The sequence below is a fragment of the Arabidopsis thaliana genome, chromosome 2 (genome assembly GCF_000001735.4).
Source record: "Arabidopsis thaliana chromosome 2, partial sequence".
Classification (NCBI taxonomy): Eukaryota; Viridiplantae; Streptophyta; class Magnoliopsida; order Brassicales; family Brassicaceae; genus Arabidopsis; species Arabidopsis thaliana.
The window spans coordinates 16,529,816-16,555,060 of record NC_003071.7 but is presented as its reverse complement, the minus strand read 5'-3'; the positions used below and the strand labels follow the sequence as shown (position 1 = coordinate 16,555,060).

The 25,245-nt window shown below is 34.7% G+C and overlaps 4 protein-coding genes, 4 long non-coding RNA genes and 2 other non-coding genes across 18 annotated transcripts; 5 read left to right on the top strand and 5 right to left on the bottom strand.

The window, feature by feature from the left end:
• Positions 1 to 1,153: 1,153 nt before the first annotated feature.
• On the bottom strand, positions 1,154 to 1,656 carry AT2G09075. The gene is made up of 2 exons (NR_140464.1): positions 1,460 to 1,656; positions 1,154 to 1,396 (listed from the first exon to the last, which is right to left on the bottom strand). It is a non-coding gene; the product is annotated as an other RNA (long non-coding RNA).
• Positions 1,306 to 1,688, top strand: AT2G09070. The gene has a single exon (NR_140463.1). It is a non-coding gene; the product is annotated as an other RNA (long non-coding RNA).
• A 6,117-nt stretch (positions 1,689 to 7,805) lies between these two features.
• AT2G09060 lies at positions 7,806 to 8,309 on the bottom strand. Its single transcript, NR_140461.1, has one exon. It is a non-coding gene; the product is annotated as an other RNA (long non-coding RNA).
• Positions 7,961 to 8,274, top strand: AT2G09065. Its single transcript, NR_140462.1, has one exon. It is a non-coding gene; the product is annotated as an other RNA (long non-coding RNA).
• A 1,005-nt stretch (positions 8,310 to 9,314) lies between the features above and the next one.
• Positions 9,315 to 11,229, top strand: EXPA4 (expansin A4). The gene is made up of 3 exons (NM_129526.3): positions 9,315 to 9,771; positions 9,867 to 10,185; positions 10,506 to 11,229. The coding sequence occupies exons 1-3, from the start codon at positions 9,627 to 9,629 to the stop codon at positions 10,813 to 10,815; spliced, it is 774 nt and encodes a 257-aa protein (NP_181500.1). The 5' UTR covers positions 9,315 to 9,626; the 3' UTR covers positions 10,816 to 11,229.
• A 420-nt stretch (positions 11,230 to 11,649) lies between these two features.
• Positions 11,650 to 14,134, bottom strand: AT2G39690 (ternary complex factor MIP1 leucine-zipper protein (Protein of unknown function, DUF547)). 8 transcript variants are annotated; one of them, NM_001336788.1, is made up of 9 exons: positions 13,965 to 14,134; positions 13,780 to 13,899; positions 13,371 to 13,698; positions 12,906 to 13,296; positions 12,711 to 12,810; positions 12,556 to 12,615; positions 12,378 to 12,461; positions 12,189 to 12,299; positions 11,650 to 12,102 (listed from the first exon to the last, which is right to left on the bottom strand). In NM_001336788.1, the coding sequence occupies exons 1-9, from the start codon at positions 14,037 to 14,039 to the stop codon at positions 11,794 to 11,796; spliced, it is 1,578 nt and encodes a 525-aa protein (NP_001324848.1). In that variant the 5' UTR covers positions 14,040 to 14,134; the 3' UTR covers positions 11,650 to 11,793. The 8 variants fall into 8 exon arrangements, with proteins under 8 accessions (NP_001324848.1, NP_001324847.1, NP_001324845.1 ...); NM_001336785.1 differs by having other exon boundaries at positions 11,672 to 12,102; positions 12,189 to 12,296; positions 13,965 to 14,089; NM_001036438.1 differs by having other exon boundaries at positions 11,683 to 12,102; positions 13,780 to 13,883; positions 13,965 to 14,035.
• Positions 14,135 to 14,643: 509 nt separating this feature from the next.
• TAS2 lies at positions 14,644 to 15,677 on the top strand. The gene has a single exon (NR_143766.1). It is a non-coding gene; the product is annotated as a TAS2; other RNA (non-coding RNA).
• A 1,106-nt stretch (positions 15,678 to 16,783) lies between these two features.
• On the top strand, positions 16,784 to 17,773 carry TAS1C. Its single transcript, NR_143765.1, has one exon. It is a non-coding gene; the product is annotated as a TAS1C; other RNA (non-coding RNA).
• AT2G39670 (Radical SAM superfamily protein) lies at positions 17,743 to 20,886 on the bottom strand. 2 transcript variants are annotated; one of them, NM_129523.4, is made up of 10 exons: positions 20,516 to 20,886; positions 20,361 to 20,436; positions 20,162 to 20,259; positions 19,959 to 20,063; positions 19,783 to 19,869; positions 19,319 to 19,435; positions 18,941 to 19,044; positions 18,573 to 18,712; positions 18,348 to 18,484; positions 17,743 to 18,254 (listed from the first exon to the last, which is right to left on the bottom strand). In NM_129523.4, the coding sequence occupies exons 1-10, from the start codon at positions 20,756 to 20,758 to the stop codon at positions 18,075 to 18,077; spliced, it is 1,287 nt and encodes a 428-aa protein (NP_565909.1). In that variant the 5' UTR covers positions 20,759 to 20,886; the 3' UTR covers positions 17,743 to 18,074. The 2 variants fall into 2 exon arrangements, with proteins under 2 accessions (NP_565909.1, NP_850319.1); NM_179988.1 differs by having other exon boundaries at positions 20,361 to 20,450; positions 20,521 to 20,828.
• Positions 20,887 to 21,074: 188 nt separating this feature from the next.
• On the bottom strand, positions 21,075 to 23,534 carry BIK1 (botrytis-induced kinase1). The gene is made up of 6 exons (NM_129522.5): positions 23,070 to 23,534; positions 22,641 to 22,948; positions 22,413 to 22,548; positions 22,187 to 22,329; positions 21,984 to 22,107; positions 21,075 to 21,887 (listed from the first exon to the last, which is right to left on the bottom strand). The coding sequence occupies exons 1-6, from the start codon at positions 23,116 to 23,118 to the stop codon at positions 21,460 to 21,462; spliced, it is 1,188 nt and encodes a 395-aa protein (NP_181496.1). The 5' UTR covers positions 23,119 to 23,534; the 3' UTR covers positions 21,075 to 21,459.
• Positions 23,535 to 25,245: the final 1,711 nt, after the last annotated feature.

Here is a 25,245-nt window from a genome sequence, read left to right as displayed (position 1 = left end):
AACCAAAACAGGGGGGATTAAACCAAACTGAAGTGGAAAAAATAGAACCAAAGTAAACTTCAAACTCAACTCAACAAAATTAGATTCTAGAGCAAATATGAAGTATTAAGAGACAAACAAAAATATAGAGTAGTAGTGGAAGACCAATATTATTGGGCTTGTAGCCCAACTTCATGATCGGAAAATGAAGCAATTATAAAAATATTATCGTTAGTACTTGGCCGACTCTTGCGTATAAGTCGAGTTGTAGTACAATGTTGTTCTAAAAACTAATTGCGTTTGACATAAAAAAAAAAAAACGATATGCTTAGAGAGATTACTATTATTCTGTTTGTACCGTTTTTATAGTAGTGAATATGCTATGTCTAACCTAACTATACATATTCTGCGACAGAAAAATAATAATCAAAGTTCGTTAAAATCTCTAAACATCTGTATTGTATGAATTGAAATAGGTAGAAATGTGTAAATGACCTCAAAAATTGACTACACGCCGGAAGTAGATAAAATACATAAACGCTTACATCCAAAATGTGTCATCCATCAATCCAAAGGATGCGACGTCTGTGTATTGTAAGCTCACTTTTTACTATTATAACTTTTTCTTGTTTGTTTGTTACTTAATTTTTCGCGGGTAATTCCATCCATATTTGATATTTTCTCGTAAAACAATTGTTGATGGTTTTTCCAAGACTATTATACTACAACATCATTAAACTGCATTTTTATGGTCAAAATAGCCACTTTTTTTTTGCAATTCAGAAAATTTAGCAAGATATCAACTGAAATTTATTGACAAATTAAAGTGTGAGTTCTTCCGAGCTTTCGATAGCTGCCAAAAAAATTGATAAGACAAAAACATATTGAGTTACAGTCGAAGAGTGTGACAACTCTATAACTTTGTTACTTTCTATCCAAAACTGCCAATGTAGTAAAGCAAAATTTACTATGCTGAAATTAGATTCTTATGACCTGAAACTGGAATTCAATTATTTTATCCTTCTTTTTTCTTTTCTTTTCTTTTTTGTTAAATGTTAAGATATATCACAAATGAGTTTGTCTATGTTTGGTTAAAAAAATAAAAAGAGGAACTAAATAAATTCATTTTTTTTTTTTTGGTAAAGATAAATATTCATATTTTCTTTCAGATTCTGACAATCTACACACCAAATCAAATAATCTCTCAAAATCTTTCACTATGATTTGCCATCAATTATTAATATTCGTGTTTCTCTTAGTCCATTATCCACTTGAGTTCTTAACGTTAAAAGGTGAATAAACAGTGAGAGCAAGAAAAGAAACAAAGCAGAGGTCAAAGAGAGAAGAGATCGTTGTGGTTCTTTTGCGTCGACGTTGAGGCACGTGCGTCTAACAGGTGGGCGTGACCACTGACACGTGTCTGTAGAGATGTGTGAAAGCGAGGTTTCGAGTAACGCAGGGGACCGACTTAGCCCGCTTACCGGCGCTTCTTTTCCGGTCAACGGTCAAACTCGTCTCTCCCTCTCTCTTGCACGAACAAGAGAATCTGCAAACTCAAAGCACGTGTTAACTGTATTTTCTTCAATCCCTAGTTCCACCTTTGGTCGGGTTTATTTGTTGTTATATTACATTTAAACCTAATTAGTCCCTAAAGATATTGCTTTCTCTAGTGTAATGGTGAGTGATGACAAGTAATTTTTTCCTAGTGTGTAATTGTAAAAAATGGAAGGAGTTTGCATTTTAATTTCCGAACGTTAAATTGGGTAAATACTTACCTTTTTTTTTTGGTAAATACTTACGCTGTGATCAAAGGAAATATAAATAAAACATATGTGAACGTGAACGTGATTATCAATGATGCGTGAAAGAAAATAATATGGGTTCATATATATTGAAACGAATGGGAATATTAATTACTCGTCACATGCAATTTCTGACACGAGACTCCTTTGGATAGAAAAGGGCCACGAGATATTTTCTGCGTTTTTCTTTATGTACTTTTTTAATTACGAGTATTCAATTTTCGCATCGTCTTTGTCAGGAAGAAAAAAGTGGCAAGAGGAGTGTATCCATACCCGTACCGAAGTTACTTGATGTAGAAACATATGTAATGCAATCAAAATTCACAAACACAAGATCACAAATAATGCATAAATTCTAAGCCTTACATAAATGTCTATAAACAAACTTCTGTGACTAAAACAACGTGTTCTCTCTGCCTCTTTGGATTGTGCTGTTAAATCTCATGACTCACTACGTAGGAAAATGTGTTCCGATGCTTTCTATACTTGGATATTAATTTCATTTTTTTTTTCTTCGTTGATGACGTAAGCTAGAAACTGAATTTTTTAAAAATCGGATTGGCCTGTCCGCTGTCGCCTGTGTGCATGCATGTAAAATCTTTATGGGAATAGCCAAGTGAATATGGAAAGACCAATCTTGATTAATGAGCTCTAATTTGACCGTTACGAGGTTAATACTGTATGTCAAATCCAAGAAACATTAACATTATTTTTGGTCACCAAAAATAATATATATATATATATATATAATCTTTGGTTACCTAAAAGCATCACTTCTGTGTATATAGAAATTAGAGCCTCTGACAATAAACGTTTATTTCTTTTTCTATTTGTATAAACGAGATAATAAATATATATATAAAATGACGAATACATTGGTCTACATTTCAACACGTAAATTACCTTACATTTTTTATTAATCTCACCTCAGTTGCTGTATCTTATCATTTGAATTCAGAATCAGATGCATAACAGTGATGAATTAGGTTTGCCTTGGTTAAAGAAAACTAAACCCAACCGTAATCCTACTAAAAAGTTTATAAACAAAACACCAGTTATATTATTATTTTAATGCCAATATCTTCTCTTTTTGAAAAAAATTCCAATATCTTCAACTATATAAATGTTCTATTCAAAAAAGACCCAATTGATTTCGGTAAACGAAACAATTTTTTTCTCATAAATCTTTTGTAAAGAAGCTTTTTAAGCTTATGTACTCTTTGTAAGTTGTAATATTGCATCTCTTCTTTATGTAATTAAGTACTCTATGTTGGCATGTTGCCTACTTACCATATTTGGGTTGCCGATCTCTTTTATTGGTTGGGCTTTACTTGCATTGTTTCATTTTAACTTGAAAACCTCCTTTTCTTGGCCCAGTAACGCATATATGTCTTCATTGCTACACTTCTTTACGAACATTTTCATTTACTTTCACTTGGGCATTTATCACACACACAAAAAAAAACACAATAGGTCTGGAATCCTTTGATATCTTATTACTTGCAAAAGAAGAGTAGAGTGTACACGTTCTCAAGGCCAATATCACAATTACAGTTCTAAAAACATCCAACCTTACTTCAACCTCTTTGATTCATCAAGTTTGACCTTGTTCTAGTTGATTCTCTTGCTAACTAAATCGTTTTTCAAACTTTTTTATTCGGTCGTTGAACTTAGAAATGATAAAAATAAGTAATAACAATGTTCAGTTGGTTGGCCAAAATAAAAAAAATATATATTTCAAAATGTCAAACAAAACCAAAACGAGAACAAAGGTAATGTTGGTTTCTGAGAATCTTAAGTTAAAGGAAATCATATATGGAGACAAGTGAACTTAACTAAAGATAACGTCATGGAGGTTTAGTTAGTTGATTGGTACTTTTTTTAGATAAAGCAAATCAATATATGTCCTATATATTAATATATAACTTGGCTTGTTTCTTAAGCAACACCGTCGTACGTGCAACGTGCTCATATTTTGTAATTAAATATCAACAAGATATTCCAGTCACCACTACTAGTAAAGCTTCATCTTGTTAGTAATACTAAAACATATTATTAAAAAGTTATTTAGTGTAGTTAATATAATCAACTAAATAAAATGTGTTAATCTTAATGGAACCGGAATTCAAAATGTTTCGGTTATCGACAAATACTATCGACTACAATAACAGTATCAGTCTGACAGAGTGACAGTAGCCCAAAAGGGTCAATCATTCACTTCGTAGAATTTCTATGAAGAACAATATATAAATATTCATAGTCAAAACTTCTTTGAAATTATAGAAAATGTTAGAGAAAATTATTTATGAGCTTTTTTACCCATGTAAATACATATATGGAAAAATAAGGGAATCCTATGAAATGGAAAAAAACAAAAAAAAAGATGAACAGATATATAGGATTCCAATTTTTGCTTTGCGTGACAAAACTTGGGATCTAATCTTTGGCAAAAAGAGAGTGTTGCGTAAAGCCTAATCAGTATGAGTGCGAGACATTGATGCATGTAAAGGGGAGACACAAATTTAGCAATGGTCCTTTTTGGTCCAATCCCTTAACCTTAAATTAAGGGTTTTTATTAAATGATTGATTACGCTATCGAACATTTGCTTTTCATCTTACTAATACTATAGCCTCAAATTAGCTATGGCATGCGCGAGGGAAACTATATGCAGTGATCAATTTCAAATTTCGTATATATTTTATTGGAAGATTTGTAAAAGTACCCAGTATTTCGGCATAGTTTGAACAAATTCAATCACTCCATGTTTTCTTCTTTCAAATACTGGAAACTAAGATGCAAATGGTCAACATTAGCTTTAATTTTCTTCTAAAAGAAAGTCCTATCGTTATCGATCGACGTCGAATATATATAATAAAAATCCTATCTGTTTTTAAGTGTTTCATTGAGGATATTATGGCATACTAGTATACTTTGATGATATTACTAAAAGATGATCCATTAAAAATGGTGTTTCATGAAATTCTAATATATTACTAAATCCACTAATTCGAGTTTCGCCATAATTTCATGATCTATCTGTAGTAATAGCAAAAACTACAAAACTTTATAAGTTTTAGCTATAAAAAACACTATAAATAAGTAATAAAAAAAATTATAACCTCAAATCCATATATTTCTATGTGTGAACTAAATAGCTCTTTTCAATCGGAAATCAAATAAAAAAGACCAGACTACACACTTCTAGGAAGGACATAACTCCACTACTAGCCCAACACTAAGTTGGTACCATACAAGTTTTTTATATCACTCGTAGCCATATAAATCAACAAAATACTTATCAATTTCTGATTGTATTCCAAACTCATTGTTGAAAAATACTTGTATGTTTATTCCTAAATCATTTGTCTATCAATACATTTAGAGTGTCGGTGCGAAACTCACTCTTTTTTTTTTTTTTTTTAACTCACTCTTATTAACATGTTAGAAATTACTTCAAATACATGACAGAACAAAAACCATGATAAAGTAACCATGAAGCGACAAAACTCCTCGCGTTGCATATATAGTCATCATATCCTCTTCCAACGTAACATCATGAAATCTCTCAAACCCTTTTAACATATGTAGTCATGAGATCTTCTTCTTTTGATATCACTAATCTCTACATGACATGTTTTGCTTTTTTTCCTTTTCTTTTCTTTCTAATGACCTCACGTGGTGGTTTCAAAGGAATCCACTTCTTTTTTAGACACAGACCCCCAATATGTCACCATAGCTTGCCCCAAATTTCCATTGGAAAATATGAAGTAGCATTTATTTTATTTGAGTAGTATCGAAAATAAGTGATACAAAGAGTATGCTCTAAACATTATTAACTAGTGCAACATTTAAAATTTTAGCGATGTTTCTATAATAATAAAGATGATGCATGCGAAAAAATGGTTTATTTATTTATTTCTGTATTGATTTTTTTTTGAAAAATTAACTGTAGATCTCCTTGTTTTTATTGCTAGGTTTCGAGGGGAATCTTTCTTACAATGTGGTTGTGGACATAGGCATGTGTGGTCTCAATTAACTTTTTTTGGCATACAAATTCTCTTTCTCCCACTTATATCAACTCAGGATCTATGACCCCACCCTCTCATAGAAGATTGATGGATCCAATTGTTCTCAATTTATAAATTTGAATAGGGTTTATATTTTACTCTCACATATACATTTTATTTACTGCTCTTCAAAGAGAGTGTAAATAAAATTAGATGTAAACAACAAAGATTATAGATGTGTGGAATAACATTCTAGAATTTTTTTGCTCACTCAAATAATTGGCGGGGATATAGAAATTTTCACTCTCATTGAGGTTTTCAAATGGTATGTTGTTGAGTGATGAAATTATTATGTAAATAGATATGCAATTATACTTTCACTAATAATAGAATTTGGGAATGATTTAATTTGTTGCTTGAATATCAATCAGCAATCTACACGTACTTATGTTTTACGCCTAAGTATTAAATAAGCTTGTCATTGAACATTCACACTATCACACTGCTCATACTATTTGGTCTGATAATATCCATTATTAAGCAAGACCATCATTTTGTATTACTTTTTTTTTGTTTAACCGTAGGCAAAACCGAATCGCAGACGAATCCTCGAAACACATAGTATTTCGGTTTGTCTTGCTACTAAAAACGTATACGGATGGTAAACTGTGAAAACATAAGATTTTTCCTGATTTACTTGAGAGAAATCGATTTATATTAAACTCTTTTTTCCCTTAAAAATGGTTCTAGTTATGCAGGTTTAGTTACAAAAATGTTACTTGTCAAGATTGATTAATGGCTTGCTGAATAGGGTTTGATTAAAACCAATGTTGGTTCAATCTACGACTACACTCATTCGAAATATATATTAGTCCGGTTTGTGTCCGAATTGCATATATATATATTTTTTTTATTTATTTTATTATTATTAAATGATGCTGAATATTATAAATGTTATATGCTGACACGAAATAAATGTAAAGACGTGAATTTGTTGGGAGAGGAGTGGTAGATACTTAATTCACATGCAAGAGCATTTGTGTTCTCATGATAAAGGCTTCTTAGGCTACTATACGTGCATGTGTATTTTGGATGTACATAAGAAAATAAATTGCATACAATAATTCCGAAAATTGTAATTTCACTAACTCGTTGCCAGGATTAATTCGACAAATGTGACATATCACATATCAAGTATGTATGATTAGGTATATATAGTACACTGGGTGTATGGCCAAAAATAAAACTTGTAATGCACAACACATGTATATGGACAGAAATAACAAACATATATACTCACTCAAACATACACCTATCATTTTTTAATATTTTCATCCACCTATAATTTGCTATTCACATTTCTTAACTTGTAACCATATACCGATATACGGGATATGTCCCCCTATCATCTCGAGGAAGAGAAGGAACAAAAATCGTCGGTAACCAAACAAATCCATCTAGAATTTCAATCTAAAAAAACCAGACAGAAAAACAGATGTTAGAAGCTGGCACAGATTGGACTGACGTGGCAGATATATGAAGATCTGGTTGGTGCATAGATATGCCTTGTCATCGCCATACTCGACACAACCTCTTCTCACGTTCACCGCCTCTTTAACTGTTTTTTCTTCTTTTTTCCAATTATCACTTCTCTTATTCTTATTTTTATTTTCATTTTCTAAATTTCACCATTCAATATTTTTTTATTAGGGAAACTAACGACATTTATGATGCTTAAATTTTAAAAAAGTTTTAAAACTATAATAGGTTTTTGATGTCTTTGATGGTGGTGGCGCGCCGATGCATAAAGATTAAAGTGAGTTAGTGTGCATGTTCTTTTTTTTTCAGCAAGAAGAAAAAAAAAGAAAGAAATATGATCAATTAATTTACACAAAAAATCAGTAATAGTTTAGATATGTAACTTAATTATAATTGAGCTGGAATGTGAAAATAAATAGAAACGCTAAAGTCGTCCATTACTTCTAAAGTTTTCAAACTAACTAGTTATGTTTATAATTCAACACACAAAAAACTAGTTATGAGAATTGTAGTTTATATCTGGATTCCAATATTCTATTGGATGTTTAATTTCTTGGATCCATCTTCATAATACTTTTTTTATCATATTGCTAAAGTAAAGAAATGTTGAATAGTGGGAGTGGAGGGAGATATGAAGCTTTGACTTTTCTCACGTGAGTGAGAACTGGGAAGTGGAGAAAGCTTTGTCTTTAAACGTATATCTTTGACAGTTTCGTGACATAAAACATTGACCGAATAGGTCCATGAGATATCGGGTCGGGTCGGGCGTATCACTTTACGTACGGCTAATGCACGGCGCAATACGTGGTCCGATGAATGCGGCAATATGGGTCCTTAATTTTTTTTGCTTTTTTTTTTTCTGAAACTTGTTGAATTTGTTTCTAATTAAAAATTCACTTTCTTCTATGTAAGTGGGAGTCTTTCTCTACCTCCTAAAGCGAAATCTCTTAAAATTTAGGGGGTAAATACATTGGCGGCAATCGGTAAAACATTTTTGAATGGAAACATATATCTATAAAGTGCATCTACTTATCATATATACTTAATGATTAATAATTGAGGTTAGTATTGAGTTTTTAGCAAAATTAAAGATGTGAAAGAAGTCGCAAATGACAATGGCAATGACATGCATGAAAATAGTAAAAGTGTTTAGGACCAAAAAAGGGTAAAGAAGTAATGATGGCGATACTGTTGAGCTTAGCAAATTCCGTTCGTGATTGATGCTAGCTACAACTTGTTTTTTAAGCAAACCAAATTTATTCTCCCTTTCACTTAACCCGATTAGAAATAGACTCACACCTTTTTTTTTTAGATTAACCAATAAAACTCATATATCTGGATGCTCTGTAATTTTCTTATATCTCAATATCGCAGACCAGATTTCATATATTTTTGGCGGATTTAAAAAGTTTAAATTTGGAGTAGATGACTGAATAACATTTGAGCTAACCACATTTGGGTATTGTTTAAAATTTGTATGCACAGTTTCTTATATGACATGACTTACTCATGAACGCATATTTCTGATAGAAATGTACTAGTTTTTTTCTTTCTCATCAATGTATTGCTTTAGAAAATATTTACTTTTTTCAAAAGAAGAGAGAATCTGTACGTAGATTCATGGAATTTGCATAAGACAATTCACCTTTGAACTAGACTACGCGCGCAAGTTAAAAAAAAAGTGAAAAACGAGCAGAGTCAAAAGACATATTAAAGGCTTATAAATGTTTACATTTTATTTGGTCAGCAAAACAAACATACATTTGTATAAAATAAAATATAAAGTAAGATAACCTCTCTTCATAAGTATGAAACGCCTCAAATAAGGTCAACTCGATATTCTTTGTCGAACTTTTTTTAGCATCAAAATTTCCAAGTCTTACCAATTTTAAAATCCAGGATTCAACGAGATAATATATTTGTAAGTATCATTATATCATCTAAGAAAATTAGATTACATTAAAAAAATGACAAAACGGTTACAAACCTACCTCCACCTTACGTAGAAATAGTAATCTTATTTTAAAAGTTTTAACTTTGACAAAAGGAAATTAAAATTTAGCCAATTATCTCTCGATCTCTCTCTCTCACTCTAACTTTGGAGTTTCCTTCCCTCCATAAATACCGAACCTCACTCCTTCTTCCTCCACCATCCTCATCTCTCAATCAACAAACCTAACTCTTTCTCTATACAAGAGCGCAAGCTCGAAGGCGCTCTTGTTCTTTCTTCATTTTCTCCTTAACAATCACCCTCATAGTAACTTTAAAACTCTCTGTTTCTAGTAATTCACACACAAAATGGCTATTAAACTAGCAATTCTATTTACCACATTTGTTCTTTTTAGCCTCGCCGACGCTAGAATCCCCGGTATTTACTCCGGCGGCGCATGGCAAAACGCACACGCCACTTTTTACGGTGGCAGCGACGCCTCCGGCACAATGGGTTAGTCCCATAAAAACAGAGCATAAATATAATTTTTTAGTATAAAGTTTTCTATTAAAAGTCATTTTTAACAAAATGAGTTTAATTCATTACAGGAGGAGCTTGTGGTTACGGTAACCTATACAGCCAAGGGTACGGGACCAACACGGCTGCTTTGAGTACGGCGCTGTTTAACAATGGTATGAGTTGTGGAGCCTGCTTTGAGCTAAAATGCGCCAACGACCCTCAATGGTGTCACTCAGGTAGTCCTTCGATCCTCATCACCGCAACCAATTTCTGCCCACCAAACTTGGCTCAGCCTAGCGACAACGGAGGATGGTGCAACCCACCACGTGAACACTTTGACCTAGCCATGCCTGTCTTCCTTAAGATCGCTCAATATCGCGCCGGCATTGTCCCCGTCTCATACCGCAGGTACAAATCTTGTTTATATGTCTAGGGTCTTGGCAATATTTAGAAGATAATAAGACCATACTGTAATTAACTTTAAAAAAATTAGTGGAGGACATTTTGTTCTCTATTTACCTTTTAACTTTACTAAATGATACTTTTTAGTTTTCATTAAATATTTAAAATAATAGTTAAAAATTCGTAGTTTAAGTCCTTGAAAATCAAATTTTGATGATATTTTACTAAATTTTAGTTTATTAGCTGTTTCTAGTATACAAATTAGTCACTAAATGGACATATAAGTGAGTGACTAAACGAGTGTGAAATGTTGGTTTTGTTTGTAGGGTGCCATGTAGAAAGAGAGGAGGCATAAGGTTCACAATCAACGGTCACCGTTACTTCAACTTGGTTCTGATCACTAACGTGGCTGGAGCAGGAGACATCGTGAGGGCTAGTGTGAAAGGATCACGGACTGGTTGGATGAGTTTGAGCAGAAACTGGGGACAAAACTGGCAATCTAATGCTGTTTTGGTTGGTCAAGCACTCTCTTTCCGTGTCACAGGCAGTGACCGTAGAACATCTACTTCCTGGAACATGGTTCCTTCTAACTGGCAGTTTGGTCAAACCTTTGTCGGGAAGAATTTCAGGGTTTAAGGCGAGTTTCGAGAAACTAAAATTTGGAGGAAATTCGAGAAATTAAAGTGGTTCGAGACAAAAGAAAACTCTCCGCTAATTTCGCTATTCCTCCTCCTTTTTTTTTACTAAATTTTATATATGGAAAGGAGAGAAAAATCAGGGGAAAGTATCTTTGACTTTTGTGTGTGTTTTCACTTTTTTAATGTTTTTTTTTTTGGGTTTGGTGTTTTAATTGTGAGTGATAAAGGGGGAAATGAGGGAGAAAGAGAAAGTGAGTAGCTGAAGTGGCTGTGAGAACATTTTGTAACAGCCCGCAGCTATTAAAGTATTTTACATGGTTTGGTTGTAAGTTACAACTTGTAACGTTTAATCTCGTGTAATCTTAAAACATGGTTGTATTATTGATACTTAATACTACTAATCTTCTTGTTTATTTCTAACTAACTAGCCATTACCAAATAGTTGATGCACGTTAGTGTTAGATCCACGGGGATCCCACTTAGATTTGGTAGTGTAGTAGAACGAGAAGCAAGAATAATTCAATGGCTATTGGTCTATGAAAAGCCTTTAATAAGTGGGATTGATTTTTGACCGATGAAATTTGTTTTTTAAAAAAGTATTTCCCGACAGCATTTGATGCAAAACGTAACCATAAGTCCACAAGTCGTCTACTTCTTCATTTTTCCTTTTTGGTGATATGAACGGAACATGTTTATGTCTTCTCCACTTACAAATTTTAGCTAAAGTTTATACTCATTTCCATTAAATATTTTTAATAATCACTTTATTAGGGTTTGCTTTAATTGATGAAAATTTCGCCGCTCCTATTCAAACATTTAGGATTGTCGAATATTAATTTTGTCTTGTTTCTTTTGTCAAAGTGTTCACATGAAACTATATTGTATTTGTTGTAAATCGCAACAGACGAGAATGTGTACATCCGAGAGAGAAGTTACCAAACATTGTTATTCTATTCTAGATAAGGACCTCTCATGTTTACAATGACAACAAGTAACGAAATTCGTGTCCATATGTTTGAATCTCTACAATTTTAGCTAAAGGAACTTTTGCTTTTCTCTTTAGACATTCCATAATCATGCCCTTTAGGTTCCCTGATCGAGGCAACTGGCTATAGATCCATTCCAAAAGAGATTCAATATCATCTGCAAAATCTTTCATGTGCCATTGCAGAAGCTGTGGAACCACAATCTTTTTCTTGCTTGAAACACCCACAGAAGCTTCTAGATATTCCACTCTTGCTCTTCCTAAATCATTCACCACTTCATCTGCTGTATAGACTCTTAGCTGCACAAGCATATCAATTTCATCATCTATAAGTACATTTGAGTGATATACATTCGTCATGATAAAACTATGTTTTGTCCACTCACTGCTGGTGAAGACCAACTTCCACGGCAAAGTGCAAATGTCACATTGGGCTCTGAATATCCTAAACCGTAAGTGTGACGAAGGAGCGTTTCTTTCTCGTCAAGCGAGTCCTTCTTTCATGAAGATGTTGATTAGCTTCTTGTGGTATTTGATTATATTTATTGGAATGAAATAAGATGGAATGCACTTACATCTTCTGGTTCACAAGGATGCCGCAAGACGAAATGTTCAATCGCCAAAGCGTTGAGGACTATGCCACCTACGTTGAGTGAAGCCTGCCAGTACATTACAAAGGGCATCATTAGGTTTAAAATGTTTCTACAATTAACATTTAGAGTTCTTTCTTGGGATTTTGATCAAACAAGTTACCTTGTTCATCAAGGTAAGTAGTCTATTGTGTGACGATGGTAACCCATACTCAAGAAATGCCTATCATTGGAACATAAAATTTGATTTTAAGTTCAAGTTTTGTGTGTTATGTTATAAGAAAATTTCAGTAACTTCTTTTGTAAATGTGGCCGTACATGCATGATACATGCGTTGTAGATATTGATCCAGAAGGCTAGTTTTTGCTTGTAGGTCAAAAAACTCAAATCTACCTCCGATAATTTCTCCATCAAAACGCTGCCAACACACATAATACGTCAATAAAACAATTTCATCAGGAATTATACTATTTGATGAGATCATTTTGTATGATGAATTCACAGACTTAATACCTCAAGCGTGGAACAGCCGGTGAACAATAATGGGTGAAATGTGTCACATCGATGGAACTTCTTGAAATGTGGATGAAGTTCTTGTAAGGGCCAATGTCTCTGGTGACTCCTCCGCTCGAGTCTGGCAATACGTGATAAGGATCAAGATTCATTGCATTTTGATAATAACTATATGTGTTTGATTTCCGGCTACAAGAAGATGGCCTTCTTGAGAGCGAGACATCCCCTTTGGTCTTTGATGAAACATGATTGAGTTCCAAGTAAATGCCTATAAGACAGTTGATGAGTTGTTCTGATACTTCGTTTGGGTCGTCTTTGGTCTTTGCTTCAACAAGTCGAAGCCCTTTTCTTACTCTACCCATCTGCATCCTCGTGACTCCATCAAATTCGTCTGCTCACCAAAACCATGACTTTGAGTGTAATGTGAGGCTTAGAGAAAACATTCGGAATAAGCAACTACTTTACCTGTGAAGCCACCTGAAGAAGTGGCATCCAAGAAATCAGGAGCGTAAGAGAATGAGAGTCTTGAATGAGTAGTTGAGGCAGTGTCTAGTGTAGAACGTTGGTAACAATGAGACAAAGATCGTTGATGAAGATCATGTCTTAGTGGCAGAGTACTCTGTCTCACATGGCTCTGTCTTGCCAATGTCCTCTTCTGCTCGGTCATCTGCAATTGTATCTCTTGCGTTTGTCTCTGTTCGGAATACAGTTTAAGCTTTAGCTCCTCGATTTTTCGGTCTAGACAGAGAATCTCTGCCTCCACGATGGCTAGTTCTTGTATGAGCTCAGAAAACTGTTGAACAATAAAATCTCATCATTGTTTGATCATTAAGAAATAATTAACATTATGTGAGGTTATGTTTATTGGTATTGCCTGAGGTGGAAGAAACAATGAGGAGAGACTTGGGAGAGAAACAATAGAGCCATCAAAAGCAACTCGTAAAGTTCTAGTCACTGCTTCTTCTTCCTCTAGTCTCTCTTTAAGATGCATCACCTACATAAACACAAACATTCAAATTATTGGTATAGAGATTTTGAGTGAGGAACAGAGGTGCTTACTCCTTCCTCTAAGTCATGTCTCTTGTTACTATGTAGCTGTGATGAATCTTCCATGAGTAGTTCCTCAAATTTCATGAGTTTCAGAGAAACATAAGAAGAAGGAAACGGGTCTAAGTAGAGAAAGAGAATGATTAGAGTGAAACGTGGGAGCCATTAAAAGGGTCGGTTCGGAGTATTAAAACAGTTATTGACTTTTGTTTTTTGGTCACTTGAGGTTGTTAAGAAGGGATAATGTAAGTCACATGAGACTTGCCGGAATAACGGCGGATCAGATTCTGATAAAAAGAGTAGACTTGGCGTTATAATTACAAACACAGTTTCTTAGAGGTGGCCATGACGTGAACTCCATCACCGTAAAGACCTCTTGGTTTCGATTGTTCTTCTGAAATAGTTTAACTGTTTGACCAAAAATAGTCCATAACGCTTTGCACAGTGTCAGACAGACTGACCCATTCGATGACATTTCATCTTTTCACCTACACCTACCTCTTTTAAGCAATGAAGTTGAGTTGTTTACTAGAGAAAGCTGGGCCAAGAAAGGCCCAAATTTTACTAATTATAACCAAATATTCACATATTTTTTGGAATAAAAAAGAAAATTTGCATACGGAAACGTTTTTGATATATAAACCCAACTTATGACTTCATAAACCTAAACCTAGTCGTGACGTCAAAAACAAAGAGAAAAATAAGTATAAGCGCCGCCAAGCTCTGCAAAGAGATCGAGAAAAGAGCCACTTTGGTGAAACACTATAGTTGTGTTGGATTCAGAGGACAGAATCTCCTGTCACACTGATGGGTTTCGAAGATCAGATTCAGCTGTTAGATTGATTCTCCATCTTGTATCCCACTGAAAGGTACTTTTATAGCTAGTCCTTTCTATGAGTAGCCTATCATAGCATCTTCTATAGCTTTAGGTTGGGTTTGGGAGTGAGTTTACGAGTTACAAGTTGGTTTAATGATAATATCTTGGATGATACAATGGATTTGTTACCAAGCATGTGTCAGTCACGGCTCCTCCTCTCTGTTTTTTGGTTTCACTAGAATAAATACGGCGGTTTACGAGTTGAAACGACATGGTTTTGTGATTTTTCTCTCCAAGCGAATGATGATACTTAAACTATTCACTTGATTATAGTTTGAACTTGTGTATTTTGAAACACGATGTTCAATAGATTTAGATGGTAGTTCAAGTATTCCAGATGGTAGAAATGGGATATACATATATGTTTCAGTCTTATCCCCGTAAAAAAAGTTGTAACTCTTGTTGATCGGATGGTAGAAACATAGGTCTTTAATCCCATATAGGTATTCGAGTATATGCAAAAGAGTAAGATGGATCTTGATAATCTTTGTTTTAGTAAACATATAAGATTCATTTTATATCTTTTGTAATACTAAACATATTCATGGATATGCAAAAAGAAAACTAGGTATATGGTTGTGTGATGAAGAAATTACAAAAGACATCATTGATGTTTGAGGATATATGTCGAAAGTGAAGTTTTTAGCAAACTATGTTGAAAGAGCATTGTGAAGCACATTAAAGAGCGTTCATCACTTTTGCACTTGTAATTTTCTCGGATCATTGTATTTGTACCTTTTAGTGTAGTCTTCTGTTGTTGTAATTTCATTATTAATAGGAAAAATTATCTTATGTTCATTATTGATACCTTTCACTGTCTAATCAAATAATCAGTTTCGTTGCTACTTCTGATATTCTTGCAGTTTTCGCTATGCTATACATATCGATTATGTTGTAACGTGTGTGGCTTTAATTGTTACATTTGAAACTGCAAATCAAACACGTTAGAAAAACATTAGAAAAATTTCATGTAAAATGGAATCAAATAAAACAATTAATTGCTTGAAAAGTAAAAATCCAATCAGAATCGTTGAACTTAAGAAACCAGTTCCACCGAATATCAGGAATTCAGGATTGAGGATCCTACTAACCCAAATAAAAATTCAATAAAACAAACATAGAATCAAACAGTGGTTGGGCTTATTCTGATTCAAAATTGGTTCTCCTTTTGATATGTATTGGGCCGCTTAGCTATTGGGCCATTAATGTTTCATGTTTTTATCGTTAATAAAAAAAACACAAAAACACAATGGATGTAGTGAATACGAAATGTAATCCTAGGTAAATGGCGGAGCATGGAGGAGGAAAGAATGACTCAGTAAAAGTCATAGAAAGCATTTTGAAGAGATGGGAGAATATGACAAGAAATAAAATGATTAGGATCTTCAGTGTAACATGTCATATTATCCAGCAGATAAAGACCAAACTTTACAATACTTGTTTCACCCAATTAGGAAATCATAATATTTTTCATCATTCTTTATTTAGATCATTCGGTTAAAATTTTAATATCTAGATTTATTTACCTGATACATGCTTATTTTGGAGTGCTTTGGTGTCATTGATAGAGAACAATCACCCAATTCACTTGAAACAGTTATGTAGCTAAATATATAATACACACATCTATGCTATGCATATATCATACAAAATATGAAAATATTCTAAATATAATGAAAGATACTCTATATGGTAAAAAGTGAAATGTTTGGATTCTCTCTTTGACTAAGAAAAATGAATTGAATATTTTGTAAAGTATAAAGTCAACTGAAAAGAAGGGGAAATTGTTATTCAAACAAAGATTATTCTATAAAATAAATAGTTCAATTTGTTTCCTTTGTTCTTGTTATACTTTACTAAACATATATATTCTTTACTTAACAAAATTGTAAGGTTAAATAGGGAAGCGTTGGCATTATATATATAAACCCAAGTCAGTCATTATCGACCTCACAAACCTAAACCTAAACGGCTAAGCCCGACGTCAAATACCAAAAAGAGAAAAACAAGAGCGCCGTCAAGCTCTGCAAATACGATCTGTAAGTCCATCTTAACACAAAAGTGAGATGGGTTCTTAGATCATGTTCCGCCGTTAGATCGAGTCATGGTCTTGTCTCATAGAAAGGTACTTTCGTTTACTTCTTTTGAGTATCGAGTAGAGCGTCGTCTATAGTTAGTTTGAGATTGCGTTTGTCAGAAGTTAGGTTCAATGTCCCGGTCCAATTTTCACCAGCCATGTGTCAGTTTCGTTCCTTCCCGTCCTCTTCTTTGATTTCGTTGGGTTACGGATGTTTTCGAGATGAAACAGCATTGTTTTGTTGTGATTTTTCTCTACAAGCGAATAGACCATTTATCGGTGGATCTTAGAAAATTATTCTAAGTCCAACATAGCGTATTCTAAGTTCAACATATCGACGAACTAGAAAAGACATTGGACATATTCCAGGATATGCAAAAGAAAACAATGAATATTGTTTTGAATGTGTTCAAGTAAATGAGATTTTCAAGTCGTCTAAAGAACAGTTGCTAATACAGTTACTTATTTCAATAAATAATTGGTTCTAATAATACAAAACATATTCGAGGATATGCAGAAAAAAAGATGTTTGTTATTTTGAAAAGCTTGAGTAGTTTCTCTCCGAGGTGTAGCGAAGAAGCATCATCTACTTTGTAATGTAATTTTCTTTATGTTTTCACTTTGTAATTTTATTTGTGTTAATGTACCATGGCCGATATCGGTTTTATTGAAAGAAAATTTATGTTACTTCTGTTTTGGCTTTGCAATCAGTTATGCTAGTTTTCTTATACCCTTTCGTAAGCTTCCTAAGGAATCGTTCATTGATTTCCACTGCTTCATTGTATATTAAAACTTTACAACTGTATCGACCATCATATAATTCTGGGTCAAGAGATGAAAATAGAACACCACATCGTAAAGTGAAATGACAATTCGGGTAGGAATTTTGAAATATAGATTTACGGATTTGACATCATTCACTGAGTAACAACAATACTTTAAGTTAGTTCCCTTGTCATAATTATTAACCAAAGTAAATATCATCACACCTATCGTCAAAGTCGTCACATCTCAAACGTGCTTCAATCTCTTCATCCTTGGTTGCACACTGACCAACCAACCCTCACGACGATTTTTCCTTTCCGTGATTGAGCCATGTCTCCTCTTCAAACCAAAGTTGAACAGAGCCATCCAATGGCAAAACCGGAAATTTGTGCAATCCAGGACATCAACAAGCGACAGCTTCTGCATCTGGCTGAGACTCTTGACTATCCGTCTCAGTAAGCAAAGGGCTTTTCTGAAACTTATTCCTCAGCTGACCACAAGCAGCACTTGCATCAAGTCCTCTTGTTTGCCTTACGCTTGCTGTTATCTTACGCGACTCCAACGCAGCTGCAAACGCTAGGACCTGCACAATTTGTATTTTTATTGAAGTTTGTAGACCAAAACCAATCCCAAAACAGAATGCCTGTGCAGCTGTGCTTAATTGTTATTAACATACCGCTTTCTTGTAAGGTCGCTGGTACTCTGATCCCTCTATCGGGTTGTAAGGTATCAAATTTACGTGATAAGTTTTACCCCATTCACGGAGTAGCTCTGCAAGTTCCACCGCATGCTCAACTTGATCATTGACTCCAGCTGCATCATCATTTATGAACTTCTGTTAAAGTAGATGATATAATGAGGGAGACGAACATAAAATTTGTTCATCTCAAGTCTCACATACCTAGAAGGGCATATTCGAAAGAGACTCGTCTATTTGTTTCTTGGAAGTAATCACGACAATCCTTCATAATTGCTTCCAGCGGATAAGCCTTGGCACTTGGTACAATTTTCTCCCTGAGGCTCTGATTTGGCGCATGTAAGCTGATTCACCAAAAGAACAGCTCAAGAACGAGTAAATAACATAGAAACATGAAAATCAATGAGACGAGCCCTATCCAGAGCATATGTTACAGGATTAGAACAGAACATTTCATGATATGTTTGGGGTAAGAAAGCTGAGTAAAGTAAAAGTACTCGAGAGAAATTTGTATAAAAGATCATTTAAGTAATTGAACAACACATGAATAAAATCAGAAAGTGATGACGCACCTGACAGCTAAGGTCGACTGAAGCTTATGAGATGCAAGCTTCTTGATTGTGTTTGGAACACCTACAGTCGATATTGTAATCATTCGTTGTCCGATTTCAATGTCCTAAGTAAAGGAAAAGTATACCATGAGTGAGTGCTATGTCTTATTGGTTTAACAATATGCAACTAACGTTTGTGCATAGAAATAAATCATATATTTGAACATCCTAGTTGCTAACTTACTATCCTATTAATGCTTCAAACATTACTTTTTTTTATGGTCAAGTCTTTGTCTTAGCTTTCCAATTAATTTACAGTGCCTAAATACTTAGCAAGAACTTCAATCATTTCTGCACAAAACCATGTTGAAACAGGAAATGGCTATTGGCAAATGTTACCTTGTTCAAACAACGATGAGCATCAAGTACTGACTTTAGGTTCAACATCGGCTCACCCATTCCCATGAAAACCACATTTGTCACCCTATGCTTGAACACGTCCTCGATAGCCAACACCTTGACATTCAAAATTACACTTGTAAACACAAGCCACATTAACATTTTACTAAGAATTCTTCTTCCGGGTCTTAAATGGGATCACACAACTGCTTCTAAATACTGCTTTATGCGTCTCTATGATGTAAAACAATATACAGTACGATGATAGTCTTCTTCGTATTATTGCATAAGGTATTCTACTTAAGATCTGATCCTACGTGTTTCATCTTGGCATCAAAACAACAATTCCTAAACCTGTATCATGCTCTTTTTTCATTATCATTCTATAAGAATCTTACCTCTAATAGATTTCATTTTACATAATCAATCAGATGCAGAAAACAAGAGGCAATATAGAAGTAAACCTGCTCAATAATTTCATGGCGCTGCAGATTTCTTGAAAAGCCTCCTTTTCCCGTGGCACAAAACGAACAACGAAGCGGACATCCAACCTAGCAGAACTTGAAGATATCAGTAATAAAACTTAACTATGCAAAACCAAAAAAAAACAAATCTCTAACAAGAAGAAAGTCAAATTCACCTGGGAAGAGACACAAGCGGTGAGGCGCGTTATGCCCTTCTCATCATCTTGAACTGGTATACCAACAGTTTCGATCAATAGGTTATCTTCAAGCTTTAGCAGAAGCTATAAGATAAAACCAACCAAAGACAGAACATTGAAAACCTTAAACACTCAATCAAAAAAAACTTAAGCAAGAAAAATCTCAGCATTGCCAAAGTCACCTTAATGGTACCATCAGTGGCAGTAACAGTTTGGTAAATGGGTGATCTTCCCACTTTAAATCCACCATCCACAAGTCCTTTACGAAACGTCAGTGGCACTTTTAGCATCATGAAAATTGGAAGATAATTGGTTAATCATTTGCATAACTGTCAATGAAGACGCTTCAAAAAACATAGAACTTGATAAGAATTTGCTCACAATTGCTAAAGTCTTCAACTTTATTAACCTTTCTCTTGTAAATAAGATGATGGAGCTGCTTTCCTCTGTATCCTTCCTGAAAAATCAGAACTTTCTCAGCTTAATCAACCAAATTCCTTCTTCTCGAATCTTATATGCAAAAATCAGATCTTTACTTGACCGAGGTTGATAGCAAGCTCTTGAAGCTCAGGCTCTGACATTCCGATGAGAACATGTGAGTCCACGTGTGGAGTACGCGCCGGTTTGGCTGATACCGGTTTAGGAGACGGTACGACGGTTGTGGCGGCAGCGGAGAAGGTGGTAGCGAGGGAGTGACGCCGAACTACCATACGAGAGATTGGAACAGAGAAGACGAGGTTTTGAAGCATAGCCATAGTATTGGTTGTTGTCGTCATCATAGCTTCGATCACTGAGAAGTCTGAAGAAGACAGAGTAAACCCTTTTCTTCTGCGGCTAAAACCTCTCTGCAACTACTACGAGTCGAGTAGTTTTGCTCACTAAGTGGATAAGTTACACAAAACGCCACACAGTTCGAATGCAGAACCAAAGACCGACACGCATTTCACAAAACCGTAATTGAGAAATTGGACCAAACTAGACAAAAATCGTGAAACGGTTGCGTTTTGCTTCCCCTTTTTGTGGTTTGGAGTTTGAACGACATTTCAAATTTATAAGATTTGTGTTAACTGCAGGTCTGCAGCCAACAAAGCACAATTCGGATTTGTGTTATTCATTGCACATTGATTAGAATTTTCATATTTTGACTTGCAATAAATTTGGGTTTCAAAACTGAAGATATAGGAAAAATCTCTACATCAAATGTTAAAGGAACAAAAATACAAGTGTTACAACACAAGAGGCAAAAATTACCTCATATATACTCAATATAACAGCACACAAGGAAGCCTAAGCTAAAGGCTACACATGTTCTCTAAGGTTGGGTATGGGACATGTAACCGGAAAATTTAATGTATCCTTTATTAGTCTTGACCTGCACGGTTTGTCCAGAACCGCATTCAATCCGTCGAAAACGGATATCGGCAGTTTCAAGTAAACCGCCGGAAAAATGTCCATCCTGGAATTCAGTTATCAACTTGACCTACACAAGGTGCCTGCCAAAAGGTTTTTGTGTAAACCGTTTTTCGGATGACTTAGTAGTACCAGTTTTAAAACCAAGTTTCTTGGTATCCTTAACCGGATTGGTCTGACTCGGTTTTCCCAAGTTGTCCTGAAGTTGTTGTAAGGCACGGACCACTTGGTCCATGGTCGGGCGCGACTTGGGTTCAAATGAGAGACACTGCACCGCCACGCTTGCCATTCTCACGGCTTCTTCAGGTAGGTACTGTGTGTCTAGCCGATTGTCCACGATTAGGAGAACCTTACGTTTGCTTGTGAGGTACGGTCGAGCCCAATCCACAAGGTTTTCTTCTTTAGCCGGTCTGTTATGATCCAACGCTCGCTTACCAGATAAAATCTCTAGAAGCAAAACTCCGAAACTGTACACATCGCTTCTTGCATTCAAGTGACCTGAAATGATACGAGGATTTAAAAACAATTATCCTTATGCTCTAAAACATTTGATCAACCTAGTCATAATTCATATTTAAGGTGATAGATTTTTACCTGATGACATGTACTCAGGCGCGGCGTACCCATAAGTACCCATGACCCTTGTACTAACATAACTCAAATCACCCATTGGACCGTCTCTAGCTAGTCCAAAGTCAGAAAGTTTTGCGTTGTAGTCCTGTTTAAGGGAATCAAAGTCATCAGGAAAGTACTATGAAGACATCTAATTCTTTGAATGTGTATATTTCTCTACATACCGCATCAAGTAAGATGTTCGAGGCTTTAATGTCTCGGTATATCACTTTGACGGGATCGCTGTGAAGAAAAGCAAGCCCCTTTGCTGCATCAAGCGCAACATTGACCCGTAGAAACCATGGGAGTGGCTTAAAATATGCACCTCCTATATTAAAACCATTTTCCATCAGAACCAAAAACAAAAGAAAACAGATTTAATCAAAGATAAAGATGATCCATGGGACTCACTTCTGAATAGATGATTCTCAAGACTTCCTTTTTGCATAAACTCGTAGACTAGAAGACGGTGTTCATCTTCTAAGCAATAACCGATCAGTTTAACTAGATTTGGGTGACTCAGTTGCCCCAAGTAATTGATCTCTGTCTGAATAGCACAACACAACACAACAGATCAGACACGCATTCACACATATATAACACATGACTCTTAAGTTTGGGGAAATGAAAACACAGTACCAGCCATTCACGGTGACCTTGAAAACCTTCTTGGTTAAGCTTTTTAACGGCGATGACCAAACCGGTTCCAGGTTTAGTCGGAGTGAGAGTGGACTCATCTAACCAGCCTTTAAAGACACAACCAAAGCCACCTTCTCCGATCACACTATCTGGTCTGAAGTTTCTTGTGGCGAGTTTGAGTTCGTTAAAGGTGAAGCTTTTGACAGGGGTCGAACTCAATATCTCCCCTTCCGTCTTCTGAGCCGCCGCTACAGTCGAAGACGATTTCCGACTTGAGAGACTTAGACCATAAAGATCGCTGCTCTTACCTACACAGACACACATGTTGACCATTTACAATAATCAAAATCGGAAATCTCCATGAATTAAAAACAGAGAGATGCATAATTCCAGATTGCAAGAAAATTGATAGTTGGAGAGAGATGGTACCATTGTGGAAGATGTCTGCTTTGACTCGAGAACTGAAGCAAGAACCCATCAAAGCTAAGAACAGATTCGTTTTCTTCTTTTTTGGTTCTTGATCGTTATTCTTCAGCTGCTTGAGCTGAAAATGGATTATGTAAACAGAAGAGAAAGAGAAAATATAGAAACTTTCAACCCACAAGGCAAAAAAAGAAGAAGATAAAGATGAGAGAGAGATGTGAACGGAGATCGGAGAGGAAGGAAGAAAGAGAAGGGAGTTTTGGGTTTGGTGTTAAAGAGAGGCACGAGGGGTGACTAGAAGAAGGAGAAGAATGGTCCTTTTTTCTTTGTGGATGTGTGTGTGAAAGAAAGTCAAACAAATGGACACAAAAAAGTATAGTTCGGCGAAAAGATAAAGGTCGTTGGATTCTATATGATCAAAATGATATGACCCATTTTTAAGATCTTTTGGCAATATATCCTAAAGTTTTTTTTTCTTCTGAAATTTAGACAGAGAGAAAATTTTAGTCAAATTACTTGTTTGGGTACTGTATGTGTCTGAAAGATTACCATTAACGGGACGACAAACAAACAGCGAAACATGACGTTTGTTTTGTTTTGCTTTGTCGTAACAAAATATTTCAATTGGTCTATCCACGTTAATTGGTGTGTGTAAGCAGAAAAATATATATTCGATGTTTGTACCATGAATTTTTACTTAATCAGTACAATAAATGTCGAAAACCTAATCACTAGAGTACTAGACACCAATGAAAATTGAGATGTCACATTTACGTTCAACTGTATCTTGTCGTAGGGAACTCGTTATTCTAGATATATAAAAATTTTACTTACAGAAAAATGACTTAAATAATTATACATATGAATACAAATGATTTCAAGAAGTCATAATCAAGAATTCACTAAATGGAATATAGGTTTGACTTGGGTGGTAGGTTTGTGATTATGAGTCTTGTATTGTTTTACACGTCGCTGTCTTTGTTTGGTATTACTTGGACTTTTTTTTTTTATAGATGAAAATCCAATTTTTCTCAAGAAGATTTTCGACACGGCCGGTTGGACAATATTGACGTACGAAGGTACTACTTGGACTTGCCGTGTCTTCCACACAGCTAAAAATTAAAATTCACCTTTTCTTCCGGTTATAATGGTTCTAAAAGTCACCTGAATTTTCTTCCGGTTATAATGGCTCTAAAAGCCACCTTCATTCCATACACTATTTTCAGAAAGTATTCAGCCTTTTTTGTTTGAGATGTCAATTCAGATTAGAAACCTAAATCGATATTTGTTTGTTTAACGGTTACAAAAATAAATTTGACAACTTGATTGTTGCAACAATTGAAAAATAGATTTCTAATAAAATTTTAGTATTCATACATGATTTTTTTTGTATCCATATACAGACATACAGTAGTACTAGTATGTGTCTGTAATCTGTATTCATAAATGCATATATCTTCCAAGTATCTAAAAACTCAAAACGTATCAATGTCTATAGTAGTCTAGACTCCAGTTGAATCGGATGTTACAGATAACTTTTCCACAATTTATGGAAAAGTAATAATTTGTAAAGTAAATTATGAGCACAGGTTTAAATAATTTCGGCCGTATGGCCCAAAATTGGATTGTGTGAGACATGTCGGTTATTTGGCATTTTGGGTTGGATAGTGGTAAGTAATATGCCCATAGGCCCAAAAAGCCCACTAGCAATGAATTAAAGCCTATTACACTTTGTTTTCCATAATTCTCCTCATTGTTTATTTGTTTTAGTAGTATTTCTCAAACAATTTAATGAGTTGTTTTTCATCTTAAGAAAAAAACAATTTGCAAAGCAATACACATACTGAAAAGAAAATCAAAGCAAGTAATAACCATATCGAAAAAACATTAGAAGAAATTTTAAAAAGATAAATCCCAATCAAAATGAATGTAGAGACCAAAACAGTGGACTTGGGATACAAAAACAATATCATTGACAATGCGATAAAAATATATTGAAAGACCAGTAATAAACCATAATGTCTTTAGGTAATCTATTAATCAATCAACAAGGTGTTATAGTTTATGCCCACTTGAAAACACAATGTGTTGATTTTCGAATCAATACGTAACTTTCAATCTACAAATGAATTATAAAGTCATTCATTTTTGGTATTAAATACAAGAAATATCGTCCGAGTCA

What these genes read in the sequence shown, in the direction of transcription:
- AT2G39690 (NM_001336788.1), bottom strand. Translation starts at nt 14,039, where the DNA reads ATGAAATTTGAGGAACTACTCATGGAAGATTCATCACAGCTACATAGT. An exon ending in CATTGTTTCTTCCACCTCAG is followed by an intron (nt 13,699 to 13,779) that starts GCAATACCAATA and finishes ATTGTTCAACAG; the next exon opens with TTTTCTGAGCTCATACAAGA. An exon ending in ATCCTTGTGAACCAGAAGAT is followed by an intron (nt 12,300 to 12,377) that starts GTAAGTGCATTC and finishes TCTTCATGAAAG; the next exon opens with AAGGACTCGCTTGACGAGAA.
- BIK1 (NM_129522.5), bottom strand. Translation starts at nt 23,118, where the DNA reads ATGGGTTCTTGCTTCAGTTCTCGAGTCAAAGCAGACATCTTCCACAAT. An exon ending in CGAACATCTTACTTGATGCG is followed by an intron (nt 22,108 to 22,186) that starts GTATGTAGAGAA and finishes TCCCTTAAACAG; the next exon opens with GACTACAACGCAAAACTTTC. An exon ending in GCCTGAGTACATGTCATCAG is followed by an intron (nt 21,888 to 21,983) that starts GTAAAAATCTAT and finishes GTATCATTTCAG; the next exon opens with GTCACTTGAATGCAAGAAGC.
- EXPA4 (NM_129526.3), top strand. Translation starts at nt 9,627, where the DNA reads ATGGCTATTAAACTAGCAATTCTATTTACCACATTTGTTCTTTTTAGC. An exon ending in CGACGCCTCCGGCACAATGG is followed by an intron (nt 9,772 to 9,866) that starts GTTAGTCCCATA and finishes AATTCATTACAG; the next exon opens with GAGGAGCTTGTGGTTACGGT. An exon ending in GTCCCCGTCTCATACCGCAG is followed by an intron (nt 10,186 to 10,505) that starts GTACAAATCTTG and finishes TTTTGTTTGTAG; the next exon opens with GGTGCCATGTAGAAAGAGAG.
- AT2G39670 (NM_179988.1), bottom strand. Translation starts at nt 20,758, where the DNA reads ATGATGACGACAACAACCAATACTATGGCTATGCTTCAAAACCTCGTC. An exon ending in CCGCTTGTGTCTCTTCCCAG is followed by an intron (nt 19,870 to 19,958) that starts GTGAATTTGACT and finishes AAGTTCTGCTAG; the next exon opens with GTTGGATGTCCGCTTCGTTG. An exon ending in AGCGACCTTACAAGAAAGCG is followed by an intron (nt 18,255 to 18,347) that starts GTATGTTAATAA and finishes CAAATTGTGCAG; the next exon opens with GTCCTAGCGTTTGCAGCTGC.